At 42.6% G+C, this 27,573-nt stretch overlaps 1 protein-coding gene across 5 annotated transcripts in view; it reads left to right on the top strand.

Moving 5' to 3' along the window:
- hecw1a (HECT, C2 and WW domain containing E3 ubiquitin protein ligase 1a) overlaps positions 1–27,573 on the top strand; it is an 88,025-nt gene that overhangs the window by 20,626 nt on the left and 39,826 nt on the right. For 4 of the 5 annotated variants that reach the window (XM_086160322.1, XM_086160323.1, XM_086160319.1 and 1 more), the window contains 7 exons: positions 683–852; positions 10,868–11,010; positions 11,118–11,218; positions 12,442–13,385; positions 14,632–15,181; positions 17,321–17,419; positions 20,335–20,488. In XM_086160322.1, the coding sequence (XP_086016448.1) occupies positions 683–852; positions 10,868–11,010; positions 11,118–11,218; positions 12,442–13,385; positions 14,632–15,181; positions 17,321–17,419; positions 20,335–20,488 (2,161 nt within the window). The remainder of the gene's footprint in view (positions 1–682; positions 853–10,867; positions 11,011–11,117; positions 11,219–12,441; positions 13,386–14,631; positions 15,182–17,320; positions 17,420–20,334; positions 20,489–27,573) is intronic. The other variant, XM_086160321.1, reaches the window with a different exon arrangement.

Raw genomic sequence — 27,573 nt, 5'->3', positions numbered from 1 at the left:
AAATGTGTTAAAGCTCAGTTAGCTGCTCTGTGATGAACATATGCTCTGCCCCCCACTTGAAAACCTCAGTTCTCAAAGTACACCATTTTGCTAAGCCTTATTTTGGAGAGAGGAGTAGGTGAAAGTTGACACAGATGAGTAGCTCCATAAGGGCGCTGGTGTACGATTGTGGAGCGGACGTGTGCAAGTCAGTGATTGACTTGCACAAGTAAGTCCTGAAATATTTATAAATCCCAGGTCAAGCCATAGACTCAGCAGAGTATTTTGTTTTGCAGCAAAGACTGAGAATGTCTTTATTGACAGTGACGTGCCACTTCAAAAGTACATTTTGCCATTTGAAAAAGTAGCTACGAAATGAAAATGTGAAAGTAATAATGTCAATCGACATCTTTCCAGCATTACAACCTGCCAAAATTAACAGATGAATCACTGAGACGATTTACTGAGACATCAATGGTGAAATACAATAAGAAATTCCCCCGTAATCTACTCCAACTTATTCTTTCTACATGGTCCTAATGCAATTACTCTTCATCAATCTCTTTTTCAAATAGTACAAATTATTTAAATAATTTCATTTGTATTTGTATTGTAAATCTTAATGTTTGGCACTGATATCACATACATTAATTTAATGGGTTTTACTGATGACCCCATTCCACCCATCCCCATTTTTCCTCAGAATTCCAGGCTGTTGGTTTGAAGAAGGGGATGTTCTTTAATCCTGACCCCTACCTGAAGCTGTCTATTCAGCCAGGAAAACACAGCATCTTCCCCTCGCTGCCACACCATGGCCAAGAGAACCGCTCTGGTGTTATCTGCAACACAATAAACCCTCAGTGGAGTACAGAGGTAAATACCTGCATACAGACACAGTAAAGAGTATTTGTAGATTTACCATTTGTTGAAAGTAACTCGGATATTTATCTCCTGAGGTTTTCACAAGTGCACAAATATATATATTTCAATGCCCATTTGAAATACTTGTAGTTTAGTTAACCTTTTCTTCTCAGTAGCTCCCACCGCATCACAATCAAATTATATGAATGGTTACTAGATACACACATAGTACAGTAAGCAGTGTCAGTGGAGCAGTTTGGGGTTCAGTCTCTTGCTCAACAACACTTCGACAGGCGTGGAGGGGCACGGATATCAAGCCAAGGACTTTCGGTTCCAGGGACAACTACTCTAACTCCCTGACCCACGCAGCCCCAATCACAGGTGTTCTAAAAATTTCTATCACAGTGTAATAGATCACAACTGCACCGTGTAAATATGATATCAGTTGAAAGAAATCTTATTAATACACAAAACAATTATGCACCTGTTAACAAAGGGATATTTTTTAGGCATCTTTTTTTTAATCCATGACGGCGTACTGTTTTACCAATGGTTTTCTTTGAGACTGTGGACTATTTATTTATTTATTTATCTATTTCTTAGGTGATAAAGAACTAGAGGCAAGGATTAAAGGCGCCTGATATTTTCCATATCAGGCACTACATATATTATATATGCCTGTGTGTGCAGAACACAGAGTAGAACCAAGGATGATTGTGCCAGCAGTATTACAGAAGGAGTTAGAGTAAAAGACAGGAAATGGAAGTGCTGTGACAGCAGTGTATATCCCAGAATGCTATGCAGCTAACTTTCCCCAGTTATCATAACCCTCAGGAGACTCCATAAGCTGATTGAATGCAGAGTCTTTCTTGGCAGTATCCACTCAGCTCCGAGCCACTTAGTTTTTCCAAACAGCAGTAATGCACTGTAAAGTCTAATGGGTTCCATGACAGCCTTGTCATTCATGATACTACCTGTACTGCAGTCCAGAATTCTGCATATTAAGGATGCAAAGTTCAATACCTCTATATATATATATATATATATATATATATATATATATATATATATATATATGTACTGTACATACGCACACAAACACTCATATATATGCACAGTATATGTGTGTGTATGTGTATGTGTATGTGTGTGTGTGTGTGTTTCTTAAATGTCACATTAATTCATCTATTTATTGATTTGTGCATTTTGTATTGTATGACTGAAAGTAATTGACCAATAAAGAAAAAATTACTTCAAACCAAAACTTGCATGATTATAATCCCAGCACCTCTAAAATACATGGAACTACTTGCATGTTTTGTATTGCACAAGTGGCACCTGAATGCTGAAGTACATACAAATTCAATGCAATATAGTGTGTATGTCTCACTTTTCCGACATAGAAACTCACACGGTAAAGCCTAATAACGTGTTAAGTATAACCTTTCCAAAATGATCTGATACATACATTACATACCATACATAATGCAAATCTTTACTTTTCCTCAAATCAGTACAAATGAGATAATCAGCGTTATTTGAGATTAGCCCTTCATTCATCACGCAATTGCGGATAATTTTCCCGCAGGTTGGATGTGAATTTGAAGAGAAGGAGAAGTTCTGGAATGAGTTAGATGAAGTGTTGCAGAATATTCCCAGAAATGAGATAGTGGTAATTGGTGCAGACTTCAATGACGTGATAGGCAGATTTGGTATACAGGATAGGAATGCAGAGGGACAGACAGTGGCAGATTTTGCAAAAAGGATGGAAATGGCTGTAGTGAACACCTTTTTCCAGAAAAAACAGGAACATAGGGTAACTTATAAGAGCAGAGGTAGGAGCGCGCAGGTAAACTACATCTTGTTTTGACGAAGTAACCTGAAAGAGATCAGTGACTGCAAAGTAGTTGAAGGCGAGAGTGTAGCCAGACAGCATAGGGTGGTGGTTTGTAGGATGACTCTTGTTATAAGGAAGATCAAGAGGACAAAGGCAGAGCAGAGGACAAAGGGGTGGAAGCTGAAAAGGGAGGACTGTTGTATGGTTTTCAGGGAGGAGTCGAGAAAGGCTCTTGGTGGTCAGGGTGAGCTTCCAGATGATTGGACAACAACAGCTAGTGTTATCAGGGAGACAGGTAGAAGAGTACTTGGTGTGTCATCTGGAAGGAAAGTAGATAAGGTATGAAGGTAGTTGGTATGAGAGAGGAGGATACAGAGAATAGGGTTAAATGGATAAAGTTGATTCGCTATGGCGACCCCTGAAGGGAAAAGCCGAAAGAAGAAGGAGTCTCTGCTGCTTCACCCTGTAAATGATTCTGTCCTCCCGTCTTAAAACTTATACTGTACATGATTAGGGTGGGTAAAAGTAATTTTGGCTTTGACTAGTCCTTTTTACCAAAGAAGTAGATACTGACAGATGTTGAGCTGAAAATTAACCTTTCCTGTCTGACTTGGTTTATCAGCTTTCTTTAATTTCTACTATTTCTGTTAAGACATGTCTAAATGCAAGCAAATCACGATTTGTGTTTTCTCTCAGATAAATCTACATAAATGATTCATTGTGGCGAGGCAAACAACATTCTTTCCTTTACATCCAAAGCTTTTCAAAATCTGTGTATTAGGAGCTTTTGCACACTTTATGATATTAGTTGCCCAACCTAACTCCCTCTCGATCTATCTATCTCTTGTTCTCCCATGCTCTCCAACACAAACATACGTACGCATGTGTAGCAGACAGAGATGGTTCAGGATTCTGAATACTCTGATATAGATATTAACTCGCTCATACCTGTGCCAAAGAAATGTAAACCACTTGGATAGATTTTTTTAAGTCATCCATCCATTCATCCATCTTCTCCTGCTTATCTGGAGTCGGGTCGTGGGGGCAGCAGCCGGAGCAGTGAGGCCCAGATGTCCCTCTCCCCCGCCACATGGTGCAGCTCCTCTAGCGGGACCCCAAGGCATTACATAGTGAGAACATAGTCTGAGGACATGCTGGGGATACGCTGGACATAGTCTTTCCAGCATATCCCCATGGGGGTTCCCCATGGTCTCCTCCCAGATGGACGTGCCCACAATACCTCCCCTGGGAGGCGTCCAGGAGGCATTCTGATCAGATGCCTGAGCCACCTCATCTGACTCCTCTATGCGGAGGAGCAGCCTCTCTACTCCAAGCTCCTTCCAGATAACTGATCTTCTCACCCAATCTCTAAGGGAGAGTCCGGCCACCCTGAGGAGTAAACTCATTTCTGTCGCTTGTATCAGCAACCTCATTCTTTTGGTCACTACCCACTGCTCGTGGCCATAGGGAATTGACCTATAAATTGAGAGCTTTGCCTTCTGGCTGCGCTCCCTCTTAGAGGCGGGTCTAGAGTCCACGTCACTGCAGATGACACACTGATCCACCTGTCGATCTCCCGCTCCATCCTTCCCTTACTCGTGAACAAGACCCCAAGCTACTTGAACTCCCCCACTTGGGGCAGGACCTCTTTGGCGACCCGGAGTGGGCATTCCACCCGTTTCCGGTTGAGCACAGTGGTCTCAGATTTGGAGGGGCTGATCCTCATCCTGGACACTTCACATTTCACTGTACACAGTGTTAACGGAGCACTGAGCCATCGGATGGTGGACTAGAATCTCCTCGACGCCCACCGAAAGTCTTTCTCCATGGTCTACCTGAACTCTACTGAGTCTGAAAAGTTTTTGCCTCAGCAACCACCGAAGCCACATGCCAAATGGTCGGCCAGTACCTGTGATCTACCCCCGGAGCCCCACAGGCCAGAAAGGCCCGATAGGACTCCTTCCTCAGTTTGACGTCATCCCTCACTGCTGGGGTCCACCTGCGGGTTCGAGGGTTGCCGACCCGACAGGCAATTCCAGTCAGTCCTGTAAGCATGGAACTTGGCCCATTCGGGCTCAATGTCCCTCCCTCAGGATGTGGTTGCAGCTCTGCAGGAGGTGGGAGTTGAAACTCCTTCTGACAGGGACTCTGCCCGACGTTCCCAGCAGACCCTCACGCTACGTTTGGGTCTGCCACGTCTAACCGTCATCCTCTCTCATCTTTGGCGCAAGCTCACTACTAGGTGAACAAAGTTTGTTTTCTTCATGAGCTGCACTTTGTCTGGTCCCTTACCTGGGACCTGTTTGCCTTGGTTGACCCTTCAAGGGGCATAAAGCCCTGACAACATAGCTCCCAGGATCACTGGGATGCACAAACCCCTCCACCAAGGTTAGGTGGCAGCTCAAAAAGTTTTTTTTTAAGTCATGTCAAAACACATTTAATTTGGTGATATTAATATTAAATGAATGAAATAAAATGGCTTGCTATGATTGGCTTATTCCAGGGGTCGGCAACCTGCAACTCCGGAGCTACATGCGACTCTTTCACTTTTACACTGCGGCTCCGAGTGGCTTGGGAAAATAAATTATAAATATTTAATTGAAGTGTATTTCATTTGTGTTAATTCCTTTTTTTTCTTTAGTTCTAAGTTGGGAGATTATTGTGATCTTGACATATTAAATAAAATTATATTTGTTATTTTTCGCCGCTCAAAATAACATCACACTCGCACAAGCCGGTATACCCGCCAGCCGGTAAAGTCCCGATTTGCAGATGCCGTGCGCAGAAGTTCAGGAGCAGAAGTCCCATAAACCAGGTAAAATAAATATTTATGAAGATATTTTGCAAATAATTATTTTTTATTGTTTACTGACACAGGATTTTTTTTCCCGATTTATTTTTGAAATTCAGGTCAGGCTCCGCTACACTGTCTGAAAGCCCAAAGCTCAGAATGGGTTATTACATAAATAAAATTTAATTTTCTCCGTAATACTTTGTGAATTTCAGAAGCAACACACTACACACTTGTTTGTACAAAGTGTAAAGGTAATAAAAAAACAATATACACAGTGGTACCTTTATTTTAGACGTCAAAAAGTAATTGCGGCTCCCAGTGTTTTCTTTTCCGAGGAAACCGGGTCCAAATGGCTCTTTGGGTGTTATGGGTTGCCGACCCCTGGCCTGTTCTATATACATCATGGTTAATTGGTGTTGCCGTTTTCAACCATTTCAGCAAGAAAAATGTATTTTATCTTTATTGTCCACCAGCAAGGTATGAAGTGCTTTGAAGGTGTTTGAACAGTCTGCGTAAATATAATGGATGCTTTACAAAAATGAAAAGTTGCCAGAGAGCTGGCTGATATGAGATTTTAATCTGTGACCAGCAGTGGCGGGCCGTGTATTTTACACCTAGGCCTTCAGTGGTGCCCAGAATCAATCCACCCCCCTATAATTAGTTTATGGCTATAAAAAAAAAAATTTATAATGAAGAAATGCAGTATATAGAGAGGTGCATCGCAGATAGATAACGCGCATCACGTGACGACAAAGGGATGCCCAACTCTGTACTATTCCAGTGACACCCCCGTAATCGATTACGCACCCGCAGCCCGGCACCCCAAGTGCCACAATTCCATGAGTGTGTAAAACAAGTCCTTATTAGGAAATAAACCCAACCGTTGAGGCGATGGTATAAAATGACGGCGCACATCCGCCTGACGCATGTCAGCAGATGTGCAGAGAGGGTGAAAGATCCTCTTGGGGTGACGTTCATTCTAGCCCGGGATATCTCTTGCCCGGGATATTTCGTAAGTGCATTTCCTGACTTTGAATAAACATTACATTATATTACATTACATTACATTACATTTGGCAGACACTTTTATCCAAAGCGACTTACAATAGAGGACATAGGGACTGCAAATAACACTTGCAAATACAAGATGCACAGGAAATATACAGAACAGTAAGCTTGGGTTTTTTTTTTTGACAAAGACATACAAAAACACACACACACACACACACACACACACACACACACACACACACACACACTGCATAGCCTAACTTGGTTCCTAACCTGATCTGGTGCATCAGCGCAGTAAAAAGTCCTGAAAGAGAAAAGTTTTTACCTGTTTCTTGAAGGTTGAGATAGACGATGCTAGTCTTGTTGCTTCCAGAAGTTTGTTCCACCACTGAGGTAGTAGAACTGAGAACAGTTTTGCCTGAGATCGCTTAGAGCGAGCAAAAGGTACTGCCAGTAGGTTTGCAGTAGAGAAACGCAGCTCTCTGCCGGGAACATAAGGTCTTATCATTTCGTTCAGATATGCTGGACCTGTTCCTGAGGTGGTTTTGAATGCCAGGGTCAGGGCCTTGTGCTTGATCCTGGCATCTACTGGTAGCCAGTGCAACTGGACGAACAGAGGTGTAACATGAGCCCTTTTGGGTTGATTGAATACCAACCGTGCTGCAGCATTCTGTACCATCTGCAGTGGTTTTATTGCACAAGCAGGTAGTCCAGCTAGGAGGGAATTGCAGTAGTCCAGGCGGGAGATGACCATGGCCTGAACCAATAACTGTGCCGACTGTTGGGTCAGGTAGGGTCTGATTTTTTGAATGTTGTACATTACAAATCTGCAGGTCCGGGCAGTTGAAGTAATATAGTTGGAGAATGACAGCTGATCGTCGATCATGACGCCGAGGTTTTTTGCAACTTTGTTAAGGGCCACTGTGTTAGAGTCCATCTTGAGGCCGATGTTGTGATGAATTGTCTCTTTAGCTGGGATCACTAGAAGTTCAGTCTTGGACAAGTTCAACTGTAGGTGGTGTTCTTTCATCCATGATGACAGTTCGGAGAGGCAGGCTGTGATGCGAGTCGAAACGGTGGCATCATCTGGGTGGAAGGACAGGTGCAGCTGTGTGTCATCGGCATAGCAGTGATAGGAGAAACCATGTGTTCTAATGACATTTCCTAGTGAGGTGGTGTACATTGCGAAGAGAAGGGGCCCCAGCACTGATCCTTGGGGCACCCGGTGGTGAGGGTGAGAGTTGAAAATAATTTCCCTTGCCATGACACCTTGAAGGAGCGGCCAGTGAGGTAGGAGTGGACGGCACCAGGGATTCCCATGGATGTGAGTATCTTGAGGAGTATTCTGTGGTTGACTGTGTCAAAGGCAGCTGATAAGTCTAGTAGGATGAGGACAGATGATAGTCCTTCGGTTCTTGCAGTTCTCAGAGCTTCTGTTACTGCCAGTAATGCAGTTTCAGTTGAATGCCCACTTTTGAAGCCAGATTGTTTTGGGTCCAGTTGTCCAGTCTGATTTAAAAAGTTGGTGACCTGTTTTGCTGCTGCCCTTTCCAGGATTTTTGAAAGGAATGGAAGGAGTGAGACAGGGCAATAGTTTTCCACCTGTGCTGGATTAAGTGTGGTTTTTTTCAGTAAAGGTGTTTGTAAAAAGTGTTGTAGTAGTGGTAGTGGTTTCTTGTGGTGAGTGCTCGGCGGAGGGAGGGTCTTTGAATTGCTTGCTGATGCTTGCTACGTTTTCTGTGAAGAAGGTGGCGAAGTTGTCCGGGGTAAGATCTGTAGCAGCAGGGGGGGGGGGGTTAAGCAGTGATTGAAAAGTGGAAAACAATTTCCTAGAGTCTGTAGTGTTGCTGATCTTTTCGTTGTAGTAGGGCTTCTTGGCAGTTGTCACAGAGGTGGCAAAGGACGCTGGTAGAGACTGCAGGTTTAATGGGTTGCCAGTTTTGAGCCACTTTCTTTCCGTTGCTCTAAGGGTAGAACGCAGAGCGCGGATGGGTTCAGTCAGCCATGGTCGAGGCTGGGTAGAAAGTGCAGGCTTGGTGGATAGAGGGCACATGTTGTCCAGGAAGGAGCTCAGTGTAGAGCTGGGCGACTCTGTTGCAATATCTACATCTAATGAAGACAGTGTGCTGGGGGGTGGCAAGGCAGAAGTAACTGCCGATGCAAAGTCTGTGATAGACAGTCTGCGGAGATTCCGTCTATATGTGACCACAGGTGGAGTGCTGGCTGGTAACTGTGGTAGAGTGATTGTGAAATGAATGAAGAAGTGGTCAGAAACATGCAGCGGTGTTATCTTCACATCATTCACCTCACAGATCTTAGTGAAAATCAGGCCAAGTCCATTTCCGTCTTTGTGTGTTGGGGAGCAGCTGGCAAGATGAAGGTCAAAAGCATTCATCAGGTCTTTAAAGTCGCTGGCATATGGCTTGTCAAGGTGTATGTTGAAGTCACCAAGGATGAGTAGGGGACAGTCCAGATCTGGGATGGAGGAGATGATTAAGTCCAATTCATCCACCATGGCACCTAGTGGCCCAGGTGGTCTGTACACTATAATTACAGATAACTTGATTGGAGCAGTTACCCTGATGGCATGGTATTCGAAAGAGTTGTATTCATAGTTTGGCAACAAGGGGGTGTAGATCCATTGGTTGTGAATTAGGATTCCTGTTCCCCTCCTCGCTGCATTATACGGGGGGTATGTGAGAAGGAGTGGGTGGTGGATAGGGCTGCTGTTGTTGCTGTGTTATCAGGTTTCAACCAGGTTCCAGTTAATGCCAGCAGGTCTAGAGAGTCTTCACAGCAGATTGGCAGTTCCATAGCCCAACAGTGAATGAGCTGGTGTTTGTGGTGGTGTGAGGTTGCAGTGACCGGAGGTTAGATAGGTTTCTGCGTTGGTAGTTTCGGCAATAAGGCCTACGCCTCTTGTAGATTACAGGTATTTTCTGAAAACACATTGTGAGCGTAGGTCAGAAGTAAAATAAGTATGTTCCTTATCGGAGTAGTTGCACAGGTAGAGTTGCCCGCCTTTACATTCGTCCGTCTTCACACAGGGAAGTCAAACACGTGCTGACACTGAAACAGCTGTGGCTGTTAAGATTTCTTTATATAGGAACGGTCCCACACGCTGAACCCTGCCCACAGCAATTGGTTATACAAAGGCTGTAGGGTGTGGCCTCACTGATTGCCCAGCCAGGTGTGATCACCTGACTGAAACTCAAACTGCACTAACAAACAAACAACAACAACAGCTGTACCAACTAAAGTAAAGAATACAGTCAGCCTAACAGTCACACAAGATGCAGAAAATACACAGTAGAGCAGTTATAAAGAAGCTAAAACACTTACTAGCAGTACGTCAAATGTGCTCTTGTCTTGTCAGGGTATAAGCAGTGTCCTAACCCATTCTTGCTTGATCAGTTCCTGACCATTATGACGTTTTTCCCCGAATGAAATCTGAACACACTGGGACAAAGTCCGTTCCTGTGGCGGGAGCCACAAAAACGGACAGTAGCCATAATAAATGCCTTTATATCAAACAGCTGCGACACATAAAAAGCACCAATAATGACCAAATAAACTTGTAGTATTATTTTGGAAAATAGCAGCATTACTCACCAAGATTCTGATCATTGGTAGATAAAATCCATCCTCCTTTCTTTCCTCAAATAGAGTTCAGTTATTCTGTCGTACAGATTATCCGTGCGCTTCAGCTCCAAGCGCTCCCAGCAATACAATTTACAGTGTACCTCGGAGACGGTGAGCCAGGGGTACCGGTCAGAATTCGTGACTTGAAAATGTCGGACAAATCCTTTTCCTGATTGTGACAGGTTCGCTAGCTTAGGAGTTGCCCGACCTTTCTTTACAATGTCCAGCTTTTCTTCAAAAAGAAAATCACTTTAACAAAACATTAGTAATTAAACTCCGTTTCTTCTCCTCCTGCAATCATTGTGGGTTGATAAAACCGATATTAAACAAGCACAACTATATTTCTGTTTGCGGCTCGCTTACTCGCGTCATCAACACTTATTTTTTGTGTAAAGGGCTTGCAGAGACGATTGTGCAGTCCCCCCCCCCCCAGGCAGATTCTTTTGACTTTGACCCTGCCTGGCAACAGATTATGGCTGAAAATGTGATTGGTTAAATGCTTTGATATGAAAATACATGTCCGGAAGCGGCACAACCAGTACCACAACAGACCATTTGGAATTATTTAATAAGTATTCATGGACAAAAAATAATTAACGTTTGTGATTCAGATATTTTTTTAGGCCAGCAGAGAAGGCCTTGCAGGCCCTGACGGTCCACCACTGGTGTCCAGTGATAACACTTGCCAGTGAAATCGTTGGATACAGGTATTCGCTGATGTGTTTTGTTTTTTTTTTCCACAGAGGTTTGGCTTTGTTTCACTACCCACTGATGTGCTGGAGATTGAGGTGAAGGATAAGTTTGCCAAGAGTCGGCCAATTATCAAACGTTTCCTGGGGAAGCTGTCGGTTCCTGTTCAGAGGCTGCTAGAAAAACATGCCATCGGGTAAAGCAGGCATAATACTCGTGCAATATTTTTATTGCAACTCTGGCAACTGATCATATTTCAACCTGTCTCCTACTTTGTGCTTTTTTCTCTGTTTTCATCCTCAGTGATAGAGTTGTGAGTTACTCCTTAGGTCGGAGGTTGCCAACAGATTATGTCTGTGGCCAGCTGCAGTTCCGCTTTGAGCTCATCTCATCTATTCATCCAGGTACTTGAGGCACTGTGATGAAACATTTCATCAATCCCGATTGCCCTATTTGGCCCATACAAAGCTTGTTGACCTTCAGTGTTTAGACGCTTGTGGTTAAGACAGCTCCATATCCATTTAAACCTTGGCAGCTGTCATCAACTAGCAAGTCATTTTAGGTTAGAAAATAATGCCCATAAATTGGGGAGTTGAGCAAGAAAATCCTGCGAATGACTGAAACGTATGTAACCAAGTTGTCTTAATCAACATGTTCACTCAGTCAAAGGAAAGTTAATCAGACAAATATTTTTATTTTTATTTTTTATATCTATAAATATTGTGAATAAAACTATCAACAGCGACCGAAAATCCTGCTCTTTACCAAAAGTAGATTTATATTGGCAACCAAAAAAATATTGTTTAAACTTTAAAAGAGGTGATTCTTTATGTTGCGTTATGATGTGTTAAATTAGTTATTACAGAAAATGAATCACTGTCTCAATACATTTACTATATAACGAAATGATATAGGGAAAAATTAAGTCATTATTGAAGGTCTCCGTACTACCTTTTTCAGTAGAACCTTATGAACTTAAAATAGAAATACATTCTCATGTGTTCTAATGATGCTCTCTAATCAGTTGTAATAAATTATCAATTTTGCACCTACTGCCATATCTATAGATATGGCCCAGTACCTTTTGACAGACTTTGAAATGAAAAGCATTTAAAGTATTCAATACATTTTAACCACTAAAAGAAATGTGAAAACAAAGAAATCAGCCAAGCAAAAGATAAAGCGGATAAAGCATTCCCAGTGAATTAGAGCCCTGGAAATAGCAGCCCAGTAATAGTTTCAATCTTGGATTTTGTATTCCTTCATGAAGAAAATTGTAAAAGAATAAAATTGCCAGAAACTTGGTTAGTCATTATTTGGGTTACAATTTTCAAATCAAGGATAAAAGCAGTATCCTCAGATTTTCCTGTGAATCTCCCTTCTGAGTCTGAAAAGTTAAATCTGAATAGATGTTTAAGGTCACTGGATTTATTTACCTGCTCGATAATTAAATAATTCTGTCCTTCACGGCTATAAAAGTTAACATGTGTTCGGAAGACATCAAGGATTTTTTTCATGAAAGGCTTTCTTTTTGTTCTTTGGATGTTTTATTCATTATATCTATAAATCTGTTTCAGTAGCAGTGCTCCTATTAAGACTAATTTAAAAATTCATCATACTTTTGTAGATGATGAAGAGGTCTCACTGATCATAGAGCCAGAAAGGGAAAATGCAGAGGCTGTCAACCATGAAGACACACCCGAGGAAGACATACTCAGCATGGGGCCTGACATGCCTGACCTCCCCTTCAATGCTCCTCATGACCCCAATGCCTCAGTGCTACTCGTTACAAGAACAGAGGAGGTCCACTTGCCTCTGACAATGGAGATTGTGGCAGCAACGGAGTCGGAGCATAGCACGGTAGAGGAAGTAGTGAGCCAGGAGCCGCCTTATAATGAGGTAGAGCCTGATGATTGTGGGTCAACTAAGCATCAGGAGGAGAGTGCAGTGCAGGGCAATGGGGTAGGGCAGAAGTTGGTGCAGGAGGAAGAAAAGTTGGAATTGAGTGAACAGTTTGATCCACAATCTGTTGAGACAGAAATAAAACAATTTGTGGAGGAAGTGGCACAAAAGATTGATAATACTGAAAGAGAAACCACTAAATGTGGAGCCCCAACTGCTGACACTCATGTCAATGGTGATGTCACATCCCAAGAGGCCATTGTAGAATCAGCTGAAGCAAACCTCCAGGATGTAAGAGGAGAAATGAGGAGTGATGATGCCTCCTGTGCCTGTCAGTCTCTCCTCATAAACTACAACTTCCAAGGTCCCTCACATCGCAAAAAACGTCCCTTTTCTCTGCCAGTGTCAGAGCTAGAAACTGTCATTGCGTCAGCCTGCGGTGAGCCAGAGACACCGCGATCCCATTACATTCGCATTCATCACCTCCTCCACAGTCTCCCCTCTGCGCAGTCACGCTCACCCAGCCAAGAGGAAGAGGAGGTCAGGGATGGGGAAAACACAAGCGTAATCCATGACATCACACCTATATCGCCATCATTTAAAACCTCAAAGGTCACTGAGGATGAGGGGCAGGAAGATGAAGATGACACAACACAGTCTCCAACTCAGGTAGAACTATTGAACAATTAGCATAAGAAAATACCATGATAAAGCTTCATTTCATATGCATGCTGATATATATTATTTAAAATGATGACGATGATGATGACATTACTCTACTTCACATATGGTATTAAAAAAGCCCGGATTGTTCTGTTTGTATCTTTAATGAAGCCTGCAGTTAGATATAGCAATAAATCACCCTTGTTTCCTGATGGAGATGATGCTATTATGAAACAGCAGGAACAGCAGGAAGCACAAAAGAATTTGGGGGCACAAAATGTGAACACTGCACCAGGGACATAGATCAAGTGTGGTCTTGAGATGAGTGTAACAGATAAATCAATTAATATCACTTAAGCCCTTTCAAAGCCAAGTGCTGCAAAAATACAGGGGCCTGAATGCATCTGTTACTTGATTGCAGAGCTTCCTAAGAGCTTACAGCTGTTATACTGCTTTTCTACTGATTTTGTAAGACAGAACATAAGCAGTATATTGCTTCCCTCTGACCCACATACTCAGCAAAATGAAGAAAATTATAATAACAAAAAGTGTGCTATATATTTGAAATACATCTATACTTTTATAGCATCTATACAAATAAGCACACACAAACAGACCACAAATATTATCCATGTTATACCAAAAATGATTTATTTAAACCAATGGAAAACTAGTATATTTGAAATATATACTCCGTAAATAAATGTGAGAGCATACCTAGCTCTTATTTCTGAGATCTGTTATATAAATTAGGATAGTTTTGTTTCAATTTTTTTTTCCGATGGCAAGGAATGATATAGAAAAATCATCTGCTTTAAATCATTGAAGTTGTAGCCAAGTTAATAGCCAGTACCCCAGATTTTTACACTTGACACTTTGACAAAAGTCAAATTAATTAATCAACAATTTTAGGTTCCCGTCGGAATATAAAAAATGACTCGTAAGAGAAACATTCTTACATACGTACATATTTTAAATAAACTCAAAAATAGTTATATTAGTTATTGATTATAAACTCCTAAACAAATAATTGTCAAATTTTAACTTGATTGCAACATTTCCAATTTCTATATTGTTTGCCTTCAGCTTCTTTTCTGAACAGGTCATCTGCATTGCAAAAAAAAAAAAAACTTTTCAGAGCTTCAATAACCTATTTAATTTCTTCTCCCATAATGTGTTATTAATTCTTAAGAGTCATTTGCAAAGGTCGATACATTTTTGAGTATTGCATTATTTCTGTTTTGATTTATAGGTGCCAGAATGTCCTGGGCCCTGCTGCTGTCGCTCTCTTCCACGCAGCCTCTCCATTGAACGCCTCTCAGAGCTTAACCAGCTTCTGGAAGTTGAAGAAGGAGGAGGACATGCAGCAGTCAAACAGGTCTCTCTCTCCTGCATGGAGAGTGAGGAGGGTGGAGGAAGAAGAGCAGTAGAGAACAGCCTCAGGCCCCCAGGTGAAAATGAGTGTGAGTTCTGTGACACCTCCTGCTACAGCACCTCTTGCTACAGCACCTCTTGCTACAGTACCTCCTGCTATAGCAACTCGGGTTACGAGGGGACGGGACGCATTTGCAGCCACACTCGCCTCTCGTCAGTGGACAGCAACCAACTGTCTGGCAGCATTGTGTTCTCTTCGCAAGATGAAGATGATGATGAGGAAAGTGCATTCGATATAACCCACCACAATCCAGAAGGCCATGAGACGTGTGGGGCGGGAGGAGAGAGCAGACCAGGAAGATGGCGGGAGAGAAGAGAAGACATTGGCGGTCCACTGATTTCCGGGTCGAGGGGTCAAAACAGCATCGGTGAGAGAGAACCTTCTCTTTACGACTTACAATATACACCAAGAAAAGGTGACGGCAAAAGGGTTGTAATGGACGGGCAGGGACATCAGTGAAACTTGTAGTTTCCAAAACACTTGGAAAATATGATGAGATACAAGTAAAGTAAAAAGGGATCTTCATGATAATGGTAGGTGGAAAAAGGAAGTCAATACATTACAGTCATTTAGCAGAAGCTTTTGTCCAATGCGACTTACAAAAATTGCAATTCAATAACCGAAGATCCAATGTACTAGTAGTTGTTATTCAGAAGTCACCATTCTTCCAAATAGCCATCTCAAAACCATATACATACATACATTCATTTCTTCGTTTTTTTTTTGTTTTTTGTTTTTTTTTGGGGGGGGGGGGCGTCATTGGGCTCACAGTTGCAGAGCTTGCATTTATCTCTCATTACAAGATTTGTTTTTATTTTCATCCTTTTGCAGGTCCATTACACCACAATCGCGTGTTGTGTCTCATGACACCTGTGGCTACTGGTCCAGGATCATTTTTCTTACTCATCCTTCATCGAAAATGTCAGGTCAAGCCTATGTTTCAATAGTGCAGGATGAAACGATAAATTAATTTGTCGGCATATTTTGATGCTTGGTATCAGAAAAGTATGAAACAAGTGATCCTTTCAACAACGCTGAGAAGATGAACTTATGAAAGAGTGATTTTCTATTGGAGTGGACTGTTTTATGAGAATGGACCCTGGAGCAACTCCTGTGGGAGTATGGGATAGTGACTTGGAGCATTACATATTTCTGCTTTAAATATTTCTGTCTAGGAATTGAAAGTGGAGAGAGGCAGTAATTGCCAGTATAACAGGAGAATTATTGTTATTGAGATTGTTATGTCAACCAAAGGCAACTTAACTGCATTGAGAGCTGTGTCCATGCACCAACACAAGCCCAGAGACCTCAGGATTGTTTTTCCCTCTTTCCTTCATCACACAATGCTCTGCTCAAGCAAGCTCTGTGAGATGAGATGAGAACAACTTCATTAATCCCGAAGGAAATTGTTGTGCCAGAGTTTCAAGTAAAAACATAACAGTAATTCAAAATGAGAGACCTTGAGTCATAGGCCACTTTTTTCTGCGGGAGAAAAGTTAATTTCTCAGTTTTCTCAATTTTAAACTCCTTCAGATAGTCAAGACCTCCGCGTGACTGAAAAATGAGACTGTGGGTATAGACAGCTACAATTTGTTTCTAAATAAAGGCTCACCAGGGTCTTCCAGCTTTACATCTGTCTCCTCTCTTATCATTGTTGGCATTGTTGAATTTAAAACAGTAGTTTCAATGTTAATTTCTAATGTTGATTAGGTTCAGATAGTTGTAATACCCTTTGTATGATGACAGAATCTGCACACAATTAAAGTCTAGCTGCCTCTTGATTTTCTTGGGCCGACTCATGCAGATAAATGCAGAATTATTGGTCTTGTGTTCAAAACATTTGATCTTCAGTTGGTGTGGCACAACACTAAAACTAGAGCAGTTAAACAAAAGAAAACTGAAAACTCAATTATCGGGGAATGATTTTAAAATGTCAAAATATCAAGTAGATTATTTTCCTCTATTGTCAGTCATTCATTATCTATTGCCGCTTATGTGGCACTCATGATTGCAGGGATGCTGTAGCCTATACCAGCTCAGCTTTCATTGGCTGAGAGGCGGGGTACACCCTGGAGTGGTCACCAATCGATCACAGGGCCACAGATAGAGACAAATAACCATACAAACAATCACTGCATGTTTTTGGAGTGTGGGAGAAAACCAGAGAGCCCAAAGCAAACCCACACACACTGGGAGAACATGCAAACTCCGCACAGAAAGGCACCCTGTGGGAGTCTAACCAGAGTCCTTTGTTCTGTGAGGTGGAAGTGCTTACTTCTATTATTCATTTATCATTTATCATTTACTTGTCATATCAAAACAAATATACTCCTTCTACATTTTGGCTTGCACTGAGATTTTTAATCTCAATCAAACTTAAAAACACTAGCTTCAGGTTGCAATTTCAGTAGTTTTGGAAGGCACTGGAGATTGCCAAATTGACTATCAAAGTTGGCCCAGTGGTTACTAGTAACGCATGCCATAATGTCTCTCTGATGTCCTGTAGGCTCAGACCCCTCGCCTCCAGCTGGTCACCCTCGAGGTCTTCGACCCAGCCTTGATCTTAACCATTTTCCTGCTGCTACTGACCAAGCCTTACCTCTAAGTAAGAACCGGCTGTTCCAAGTCTTACTCTGGAGTCATGTACCAAAACACTGGCTTGCAGTCTGTGCATATTTCTCTCAAATGCATGTTTTTAAACCACTTCATGTGTGTTTGCTGTCATCACCTTCCATAGAAACCTGTTATGCCTGACTCATGTACTTCTTTTCTGCTTTGTATTGCATGATCGGGTTGGTTCATGGTCTTTGTGAATCAGGAAAAATGGTTGCCACGCTGCCCAAACTCAAAATGGCTGATTCTTTACTAATATTGCCTCCTTACTTGAATGAGCTAACAAAAAGCTGTTCTATTGAATAATTTCTGTCTTAATAATAATTCCAACTTTGAGAATGTTTTTTTTTTCATATTAATGACATTAAAGCTTTACTTGGCTTCACGTGAGTGTCTGCTTTCTCCCCCATGTCGCAGATTATTCTGAGAGGAAGCCAAGCAGGTCATGTTATGATGTTATCTGAATGAAAGTGATGGAAGTTCAAAATTCATTTCCAAAAATGTGACACACACCCATATACTGTTAAGTATTATGTAGTGGTCAGTATATTTTATTAGTCTAAGCAAAGCGGTTAAAAGTGGTTTAAAGACGCAATAGCTTGGCACGGTAGCAGGTACCTCAGCTTCCATCTGAAGAGACTGATAAATATGCAATTAACAAACCCATTCCTATCGCTTTCAAGTGCAGTAATAAGTCAGCGAGGCCAACAACACAACAAAGTCCACTTACTATAGTTCATTAAGTTGGTTGACCTGGATCTTGTCAAGGTATCTCTTGCAGTCATGGTCCACTGATATAAAAGTTTACTTGCCACTTTGGGATTTTGGGAAACTTGTGGTCCCCCTAAGGCAAATTCACGTTGATGTACTATTGTGTTGCGCGTCTGATGGGCTCCTTGTCCATGGTGACTGGAGAGAATCCAAGAAGCAGCCTTACCACAGAAAATTTCATATACGGCATGTGGACAGGACATTGGCCATTAAATGCATGCCCACTTTTTTATGCTTTTATCAATACAGTGTCACAGAGCTTGCCCTCTGTGGTTCCCAGAAATATCTCCATCTGTTGTTTGTCAGTGTCTGGGAAAACTGGGGGCAGTAATGTAGCATCTCATCTCCCAACTTCATTTAACAATCGATGTGTTGAGTGACATCCAGCTCCTGCCGCTTCAAACGAAAGGTTAAAGCAAATTTACAATATTGGCATTCATTTATTATCATTGCCTTGCATTTTGCCTACTCAGCCTCCATCTTTCATTTCCTGATATTTTCTTGTGGATTAAATGTTCAGTATTTTCATTTTTGTGTTATGCCACAAATTGTGTTTCAATACTTGAAATTAAACATTATTAAATTCATATATATATATTTACATAAGTTATGTAGTTAGATCAAGAAGCTGGAGGATTTCAGGTACTTAGGGTCAACAGTCCAGAGCAACGGAGAGTGTGGAAAAGAGGAGAAGAGACAGGTCCAAGCAGGTTGGAATGGGTGGAGAAAAGTGTCAGGGTTACTATGTGATAGAAGACTATCAGCCAGAATAAAAGGAAAGGTGTACAAGACAGTTGTGAGACCAGCGATGATGTATGGACTAGAAACTGTTACAATGACCAAAAGACAGCAGGCAGAACTAGAGGTTGCAGAAATGAAGATGTTGAGGTTCTCTTTGGGAGTGACCAGGATGTTGTAGGCCTTGTTACAAAAATGAAAAGTTTCATATACATAAATATAGCTTTCATGTTTTATCTGATGTCTGATCATTCAATTTCAGTCATATCATTCAAATCAATAGATTTTTATTATGTAAATTGTTGGAATTTATTATATAAATCGTTTGATACTATATAGTATATAGTACATATAGTATAGCATTTGTCCAGTCCTTTGTTCATAGGGATGCCTACTCAATTTCCATAAAAAAGAAGCATTTAGAACTGTCCCTGGAGTCATTTTATCATAAAGAAACTGGCTCAGTATCCACTTTCCACTTTCTGCACTTAGTAGGTAGTTTGTTCAAAACACCGACCACTTTGACAGCGAGGACATCTTTGCATCAGCACCATTTGTGTAGCGGGCAACCTGGTTTTCAGTTGATGGTTGAAAAAACATTATAAGATTTAACTGTCATATTGATATTGTGTGTCTCTCCAATACATAACAAAATATTTATGAGAGTAAATCTTCAACGTTTTGTGAGGTTTACCTCTGCCTGTTGTGCAGCGCTGTTTCCATTAGTTTGCTCTATCTTTGTGTCAATACTACCGGTTCTCTGCTGTGATCCAAAACCCAGAGAGGTCACTTGGAAACCAATTGCAATTGGCAGATTTATAACTTGTGACCATTTTGTGCCACATTTTGCACCATGTAAATGGGTAGGTTTGGTTTTTGGTTCCATTTGGTGGTATTGAACCATTGAAGAGAAAAGACATCTTTGGAGAGCTGCTCTTCTCTTTTAGAAGAGTACTTCATGTAAGTTTAGGTAAATAAATTATATTAAACAATTAACATTACAAATCATCACCCAGGTATAAGTTTCTTTGGCTTGTCCAATGCAATGATTGGGCACATAAAATGTAAACTGAATTTGCGTGGAAAAACAACATAACTTTTAATGATTTAAAATATCTGTAAATTTCCTCGAACTAGAAGGTCATATAAATTTCCTAAATTATACTGTCTGTGGGCAGGATTATAGAAGCAATTTTCATTATTCTTTCATTGTACCTGTTTGATGTACTTATAGCTTATATGGTGAGAACTATTCTGGTCTAATAAATTTCTGAACATCTTTGAATTTGTTCAGCAGAATTTGTTCTTTGGAAGAATGTTAAGAGTTGACATTTGTCTTACAACTTTAAGAATTTCGAAGAGAACAAACCTCGTTTCCGTCCCTTTTGGCTTCTTTAGACTGGGAAGCTCGTATTGACAGCCACGGGAGAATTTTCTATGTGGACCACATCAATCGTACTACGACATGGCAGAAACCTAGTCAAGGCACCAAGTGCAACCATGGCATACCCCGATCAGGATCCACGCAGCAAATGGAGCAACTCAACAGGAGGTAAGATGTGGAATCAGAGAAGGTATCAAAAACTATTTTTTTACCTCATTTGTAACAATAGTTGAAACTATTTTCTTTTGTTTTCTCTCAGCATACAGTGAATATGATCCATCCCTGAGAAACATTGTTGGATCTCACACCGGAAATGTTTTATCTCTCTAGTAGTGTTAACTGTAAACTGTTAATATGAACAAAAACACCTTTACTACAAATACAGTGAGCTACATTTTTCAATTACATTGTTCCTGCAATTTTACTTTTGAATGACCTAAAGCAAAACTGAGCTGGAAATAATCCTGCCTGCACTTTGCCAATCACACTGCTGAGGGAAAACAAACAGGTGTCAGAGGATATAATTTTGCTGCTATGAACATTTGGCTCAAACATTTTCCAAAGAATACATTTTAGGCAGGTTGATATAGCTGAAAAGAAAGCAAACAATTTGGATCTTAAACCTTGACCACTGGTTCTGAGTATATGAGCTCAAGGCTTCTTTTGTGTCAAGCAAACACAGCCTGCTAACCAGTTTGATGGCAATTACCATGATAATGTAAAAAAAAACATTGAGAACAGAATTATTGCATACAATAACTCAATTAGAAACACCAACACAGTGATATACAATTAAGTCAAAGCCTTTGATATTCTTCAAAGAGCTTTACACTAAAGTTACATTAAAAAAACATGGGATAATACAGTAGTCACATTTACTAACACATACATAATTCTCAAGGTATCCGTGTTAATTTACCAACCCAATGTTTTATTTGCCTATTCATGAAAATGCAGTATACCCTTGTTTTTCACGGGGGTTACGTTCCAAAAAGAACCCGTGATAGGCAAAATCCGTGAAGTAGAAACCTTTATTTTTTTTACAATTATTATACAATTAAATACTCTATTATACATTGCTGCTGTCGTCCTTATGTTTTTTTCTTCCTTCTTTATGGAACGAACGGAAGATTCATTAATTCCGTAATGCCGACCTCCCAGCCGCATAGCTTTTACCTTCCCTTAGCATGCCCAGAAGTTTAACTTTATCTGTGATAGATAGCATCTTCCGCTGCTATCGGTCCAGAGCGTTTTGTCAACATTATGGGTTTTAGAGAAACTCGAAATTGCAAGAGAATTTGCACGTACGTAATGTAAATTTGGCACGCTGTTTTACATACGTGTACATATTAAACTGCAACGTTATTGACGCACAGGTAGCGAAGAAGCGAAGTGACTTTTTAGCTAATCAGAATGCAGAACACAATGCACAATGCAAATCCGTGAAGTAGCGAAACCATGAAAAGTAAACCGCGTTATAGCGAGTGATCACTGTACAGTTATGCACACACACAACATAGATGCTGTTGTGAAACTATTTGATGTAGCTCTGGAACTTTACTGTTCGGTGTGAAACAATTTGGAGGTGCTGATCCCCATCCCGGCCACTTCACATTCCGCTGCAAACTACTCAAGTGAGAGCTGGAGATTATGGAGTGATGAAGCCAATCTGCAAAAGCAGAGACTTGATCCTGTGGCCACTAAACCAGATCCTCTCAACGTCCTGGATGTACCTATTCATTCATTCCAGCCCTGGCGGAGTCCAACTCTCACCGGGAACAAGTTTGACAAACAACTGGCAATGCAGACCAAGCTCTGACACCAGTCATATGGTGACCAAACAGCCCATATAACGGGTTTGGCAAACTCCCATGCCCCCTCGAGGACCCTGCTGAGGATATAGAGCTGGTCCACTATTGCATGACCAGGACAAAAACCACGCTGCTCCTCCTGGATCCAGTGAACCCTTCTCTCCAGCACCACTGAATAGACCTTACCAGGGAGGCTGAGGATTGTGATCCCCTGTTGCTGGAACACACCCTCTGATCCCCCTTTTTAAAAAGAGGGCTCACCGGCCCTGTCTGCCAGTCCAGCAGCACTGTCCCCAATGTCCACACAATGCTGAAGAGGCGTGTCAGCCAGGACAGCCCTACAACATCCAGAGCGTTGTGGAATCCAGGGCAGACGTCATCCACCGCTGGGGCCCTGCCACTGAACAGCTTTTTGACTGCCTCAGCAACTTCAGCCCCAGAAATAGGCGCGTCCCCTCCAGACTCCCCAGGCTCTGCTTCCTCATTGGAGGGGGTTTCGACGGGATTGAGTAAGTCTGGGAAGTATTCCGTCTATAACGATCTATAACGTTGAGTTGAGGTGCTTCCCCCTCTTGAGCCGCCAGATGGTGGTCCAGAATCTCATTTAAGCTCACCAAAAGTTGCTCTCCACGATCACCCCGAACTCCTCCCATTGCACCCTGAGGTCCACAGTGGGTTCAACACCTTACACCCACAGCTCTGGTCTGCCGCTTTGACAATGGAAGCATGGAACATGGCCTGTTAGGACTCAGTTTCCCTCTCCTCCCTCGGGACGTGGTTGTAGTTCTGCCAGATGTGGGAGTTGAAACTCCTGCTGACAGGGGACCCTGCCAGACGTTCCCAGCAGACCCCCACATCACGTTTGGGTCTGCCAGGTCTGACAGACCTCCCCCACCATCGGAGCCAGCTCACCAAAAGGTGGTGACCAGTGGACCTTCCACTGCCCTGCCCCTCTCGTGCCCTAAGTGTCCAGGACATGCAGCTGCAAATCTGATGACACTACCACAAGGTCGATTAAAGAACTGTGCTCGGGTTCAGATCTGGGGGAATGTTCCTCCCAATCACGCCCTTCCAAGTCCCACTTTCGTTGCCCAGGTGAGCATTGAAGTCTCCCAGTAGAATGAGGGAGACGCCAGTTGGAGTACTCCCTCGCAGCCCCTCTAAGGACCCCAAGAAGGGTGCTGTTGGGTGCATAGCCACAAACAAGTTAGAAGCCATCCCCCCACCTTAAGGCAGAGGGAGGCTACCATCCACTGGGTTGAACCCCAACATGCAGGCCTCATACTGGGGACAACTTCAGAGTAAAAAATAGTCCAGCCCCTCTCAAGAGGCCTGGTTCCAGACCCCACACTGTGCTTCAAAGTCTTCTTCTCCTTTCGGCTTTTTCCTTGAGCGGTCGCCACAGAGAATCAACCTTCTCCATGTAACCCTATATTCACTATCCCTCCTCTCTACATGACCAAACCATCTCAGTCTGGCTTCTCTGACCTTCTCTCTAAAACATCTAACATGTGCTGTTCCTCTGATAGACTTATTCCTGATCCTATCCATCCTGATCACTCCCAAAGAGAACCTTAGCATCTTCATCTCTTCATCTCCCTGTAGCCTCCCTGTCTTGCTGCGACAAACGTTCATTCCTCTCCTCTCCAGCACATACCTCCGCCTCTCTAGATTTTCCGCAACCTGTTCTCTGCTCTCACCACAGATCACAATATCATCTCCAAACATCATGCTCCATGGAGATTCCTGTCCAACCTCATCTGTCAGCCTATCCATCACCACTGCAGACAAGAAGGGGCTCAGAGCTGATCCCTGATGGAGTCCCACCTCCACTTTGAACATCTCTGTTACCCCTACAGCACACCGCACCACTGTCTCACAGCTAGCATACATGTCCTAAAACAGTCTGACATACTTCTCTGCAACCCCAGATTTCCTCATACAATCCCAGAGTTCCTCACTTGGTATCCTGTCAGATGCTTTTTCTAGGTCTACAAAAACACAATGCAGCTCCCTCTGGCCTTCTCTGTACTTCTCTATTCGCATTCTCAAAGCAAATACTGCATTTGTAGTACTCTTTCTAGGCATGAAGCCATACTGCTGTTTACAAATGCTGACTCCTGCTCTCAGTCTAGTTTCCACTACTCTTTCACCACTTCTACCCTTGCCTCTTTTTCATTTACCACATTCATCAGCGAACTACTTTCTCTGTATGTACTCCTGCACTTCCTCATTCCACCACCAAGTCTCCTTATCTACTTTCTGTTTAGATTATGCACCAAATAATCTCCTACCTGTCTCCCTGATAACATTGGCTGTAGGTGTCCAATCATCTGGAAGCTCTCCCTGACCACCCAGAGCCTTTCTCAACTCCTCCCTGAAAGCCATACAACACTCCTCCCTTTTCAGCTTCCACCATTTTGTCGTCTGCTCTGCCTTTGTCCTCTTGATCTTCCTTGTCCTCAGAGTCATCCTATAAACCACCATCCTATGCTGTCTGGCTACTCTCTCACCTACAACTACCGTATTTTCAAGACTTAAAGGTGAACATAAAAGTCTTAGATTTTCTTCAAAATGTGCGGCGCGCCCTATAGTGCAGTGCGCCCTGTGTGTGTTGTTGTTGTGAGGTGGACGTAGTAGAGAACACCATAAGAACGTTAAAGGGGGAAGTGTGGGGGTTGATTGTCTATTAAAAAACTGGTGTGTGCGTTATGCAGAACAACGTTGTTTTAACAACCCTGAAAACATCGCCAACAAACACATCCAGCCCAGCCACATCACTAACATGGACGAGGTGCCGCTCACTTTCGACATCCCGGTCAGTCACACTGTGGAGAAGAAGGGGACCAGCACGTTAGTGATCTGCAAAATGGGGTACGAAAAAGTCTTCCTGGAGACCACAGTTTCACTAAGAGTGGAAGGCAGCGCCAGGCGAGTTACGCCACAATTTGCAAATGGATTGTAGACGCTTGGGCTAACATGTCTGCTGGCACTGTTGTTGAGCTTTTGCAAAAGCCAGCATCGTTTCCGAGGAGCCGCACGGCACGGAAAGAGACTCTGACAGTGAGGAAAGTAAACCTGGCATGTTTGATGGAGATTTAGCGCAGCTGTTCAAATCAGAAACAGAGGACGAGGACCTCGATGGGTGACAAAAATGTGAATTCCAAACTCAGTTTTGCTCCCGCTCTATTTTTAAAATACGCACACTTTTATGCTTGTGTGTGTGTTGTTGTAAGGGAGTTGTAGTAGAGGACACCATGAGAACATTAAAGGGGGAAGTGTAGGCGTGGATTGTATATAAAACCCGCACCCTATAATTTGGTGTGCCTTATGTGTGTGAAATACAATAGTGGCACATATAATTGACACTGTGCCTTTTAGTACGGTCCGCCTTATGGTTCTGAAAATACTGTACTTTGCAGTCACTGATCTCTTTCAGGTTACCTCGTCTATACAAGATGTAGTCTACCTGCGTGCTCCTACCTCTGCTCTTATAAGTTACCCTATGTACCTGTTTTTTCTGGAAAAAAAGTGTTCACTACAGCCATTTCCATCCTTTTGCAAAATCTACCACCATCTGTCTCTCTGCATTCCTATCCATTCCCTCCCGCGCTTTGTTTTGTCTTTGCTACCTCTATCTTTACCTTACGTTGTATCTCCCTGTACTCCAGTCTGTTCTCTTCAGTCCTCTCAGTGCCCCACTTCCTCATTCTACCACTAAGTCTCCTTATCTACTTTCCTTCCAGATGACACACCACGTGCTCTCCTACCTGTCTCCCTGATAACACTAGCTGTAGTTGTCCAATCATCTGGAAACTCTCTGTGACCACCCAGTGCCTTTCTCAACTCCTCCCTGAAAAACCATACAACGCTCCTCCCTTTTCAGCTTCCACCACTTTGTCGTCTGCTCTGCCTTTGTCCTCTTAATCTTCCTTATTACCAGTCATCCTACAAACCACCATCCTATGCTGTCTGACTACGCTCTTACCTACAACTACTTTGCAGTCACTGATCTCTTTCAGGTTACCTCGTCTATACAAGATGTAGTCTACCTGCATGCTCCTACCTCTGCTCTTATAAGTTACCCTATGTACCTGTTTTTTCTTGAAAAAAGATGTTCACTACAGCCATATCCATCCTTTTGCAAAATCTACCACCATCTGTCCCTCTGCATTTCTATCCTGTATACCAAATCTGCCTATCACTTCTTTATCCCCTCTATGGCCTTCACCAACATGACCATTGAAGTCTGCACCAATTACCACTCTCTCATCTCTGGGGATATTCTGCATCACTTTACCCAACTTTTTCCAGAACTTCTACTTCTCCTCAAATTCACATCCCACCTGCGTGGGAATAGCCACTAACTATATTGGTAACACACCTTCAACTTCCCGTTCAGACTCATAAGTCTGTCTGACATTCTTTTCACCTCCTGAACGTTCCTAGCAAACTCCTCCTTCAAGATGACTCATACTCAATTTCTCTTCTTGTCAGCACCATGCTAGTGCAACTTAAAGCCTGCTCCTTAGCTTCTAGCCTTACTACCTTTCCACCTGGTCTCCTGGACACACAGTATGTCCACTTTCCTTCTCTGTTGACGCATCATGTTGACCATCTCTCTACCTTTTTCTTGTCATCATCCCAATATTCAAAATCCCTCCTCTCAGTCCCAGACTCTTGCCTTTCCTCTTCTTTCTTTGCTTCCAAACACACCTTCCTCCTCTCCTTCTTTCACCTACAATAGCCCATCGGTTCCCTGTAGGTCATCTGTACCAATGGTGGTTGTTGTTAACCCGGTCCACAACTGATCTGATATGATCTGGTTATTAGATTTGATTTGCCTTTCTTGACGCAAACCTTTGCATTTATCTGGGCTTGGGACCGGTTCAGGGAGACAATGACCCATGCGCCACCGAGGCTGGCTCAGGGAGACACCGGCCGTGTCGCCCTGAGGCTGCATTACGTTGTGCGTCAAGGTGAGTTTGACCATATCTAGTCGGAATCTCTCGACCTCGCACGCCAGCTTGGGCTCCTTCACAACCAGAAAGGTGACATTACATGTGTTTGAGCCAGCTTCTGGTGGGCGGACCACCAAAGTGTCCCGCTCTTTCCTCCGCCCAGCTCACACTGCACCCAACCCCCTTGGCCCTTCCATAAATTATTTAACAATATCATGGGGGCAACATGGCGCCAGAGGTGGTGCAATTGTCTTTGGAACTAAACATTCCCGGTTTGATTCCTGGCTCCTTGTAGTGTGTCAAAGTGTTTTTGAGCAAGACGCTGAGCCCCTAACTTCTCCCCTAGGCGCTGGTTGACGACAGCCTGCTGCTCATGGTTCATCCATAATGGGTTAATTGAAGAGAGCAAATTTCCCCTAGGGGATTAATTAAGGACAAAATATTATTATTAAACTATTATTCCTATGGGTGGTGAGCCCAG

This window comes from Fistularia commersonii, chromosome 15, assembly GCF_037954325.1.
Source record: "Fistularia commersonii isolate RoL2024-O1a breed Wild chromosome 15, RoL_Fcom_v1.0, whole genome shotgun sequence".
In the NCBI taxonomy this organism is placed as follows: domain Eukaryota; kingdom Metazoa; phylum Chordata; class Actinopteri; order Syngnathiformes; family Fistulariidae; genus Fistularia; species Fistularia commersonii.
Note: the sequence above shows the minus strand (reverse complement) of the source record. Positions and strands in the feature narration are given on the sequence as shown.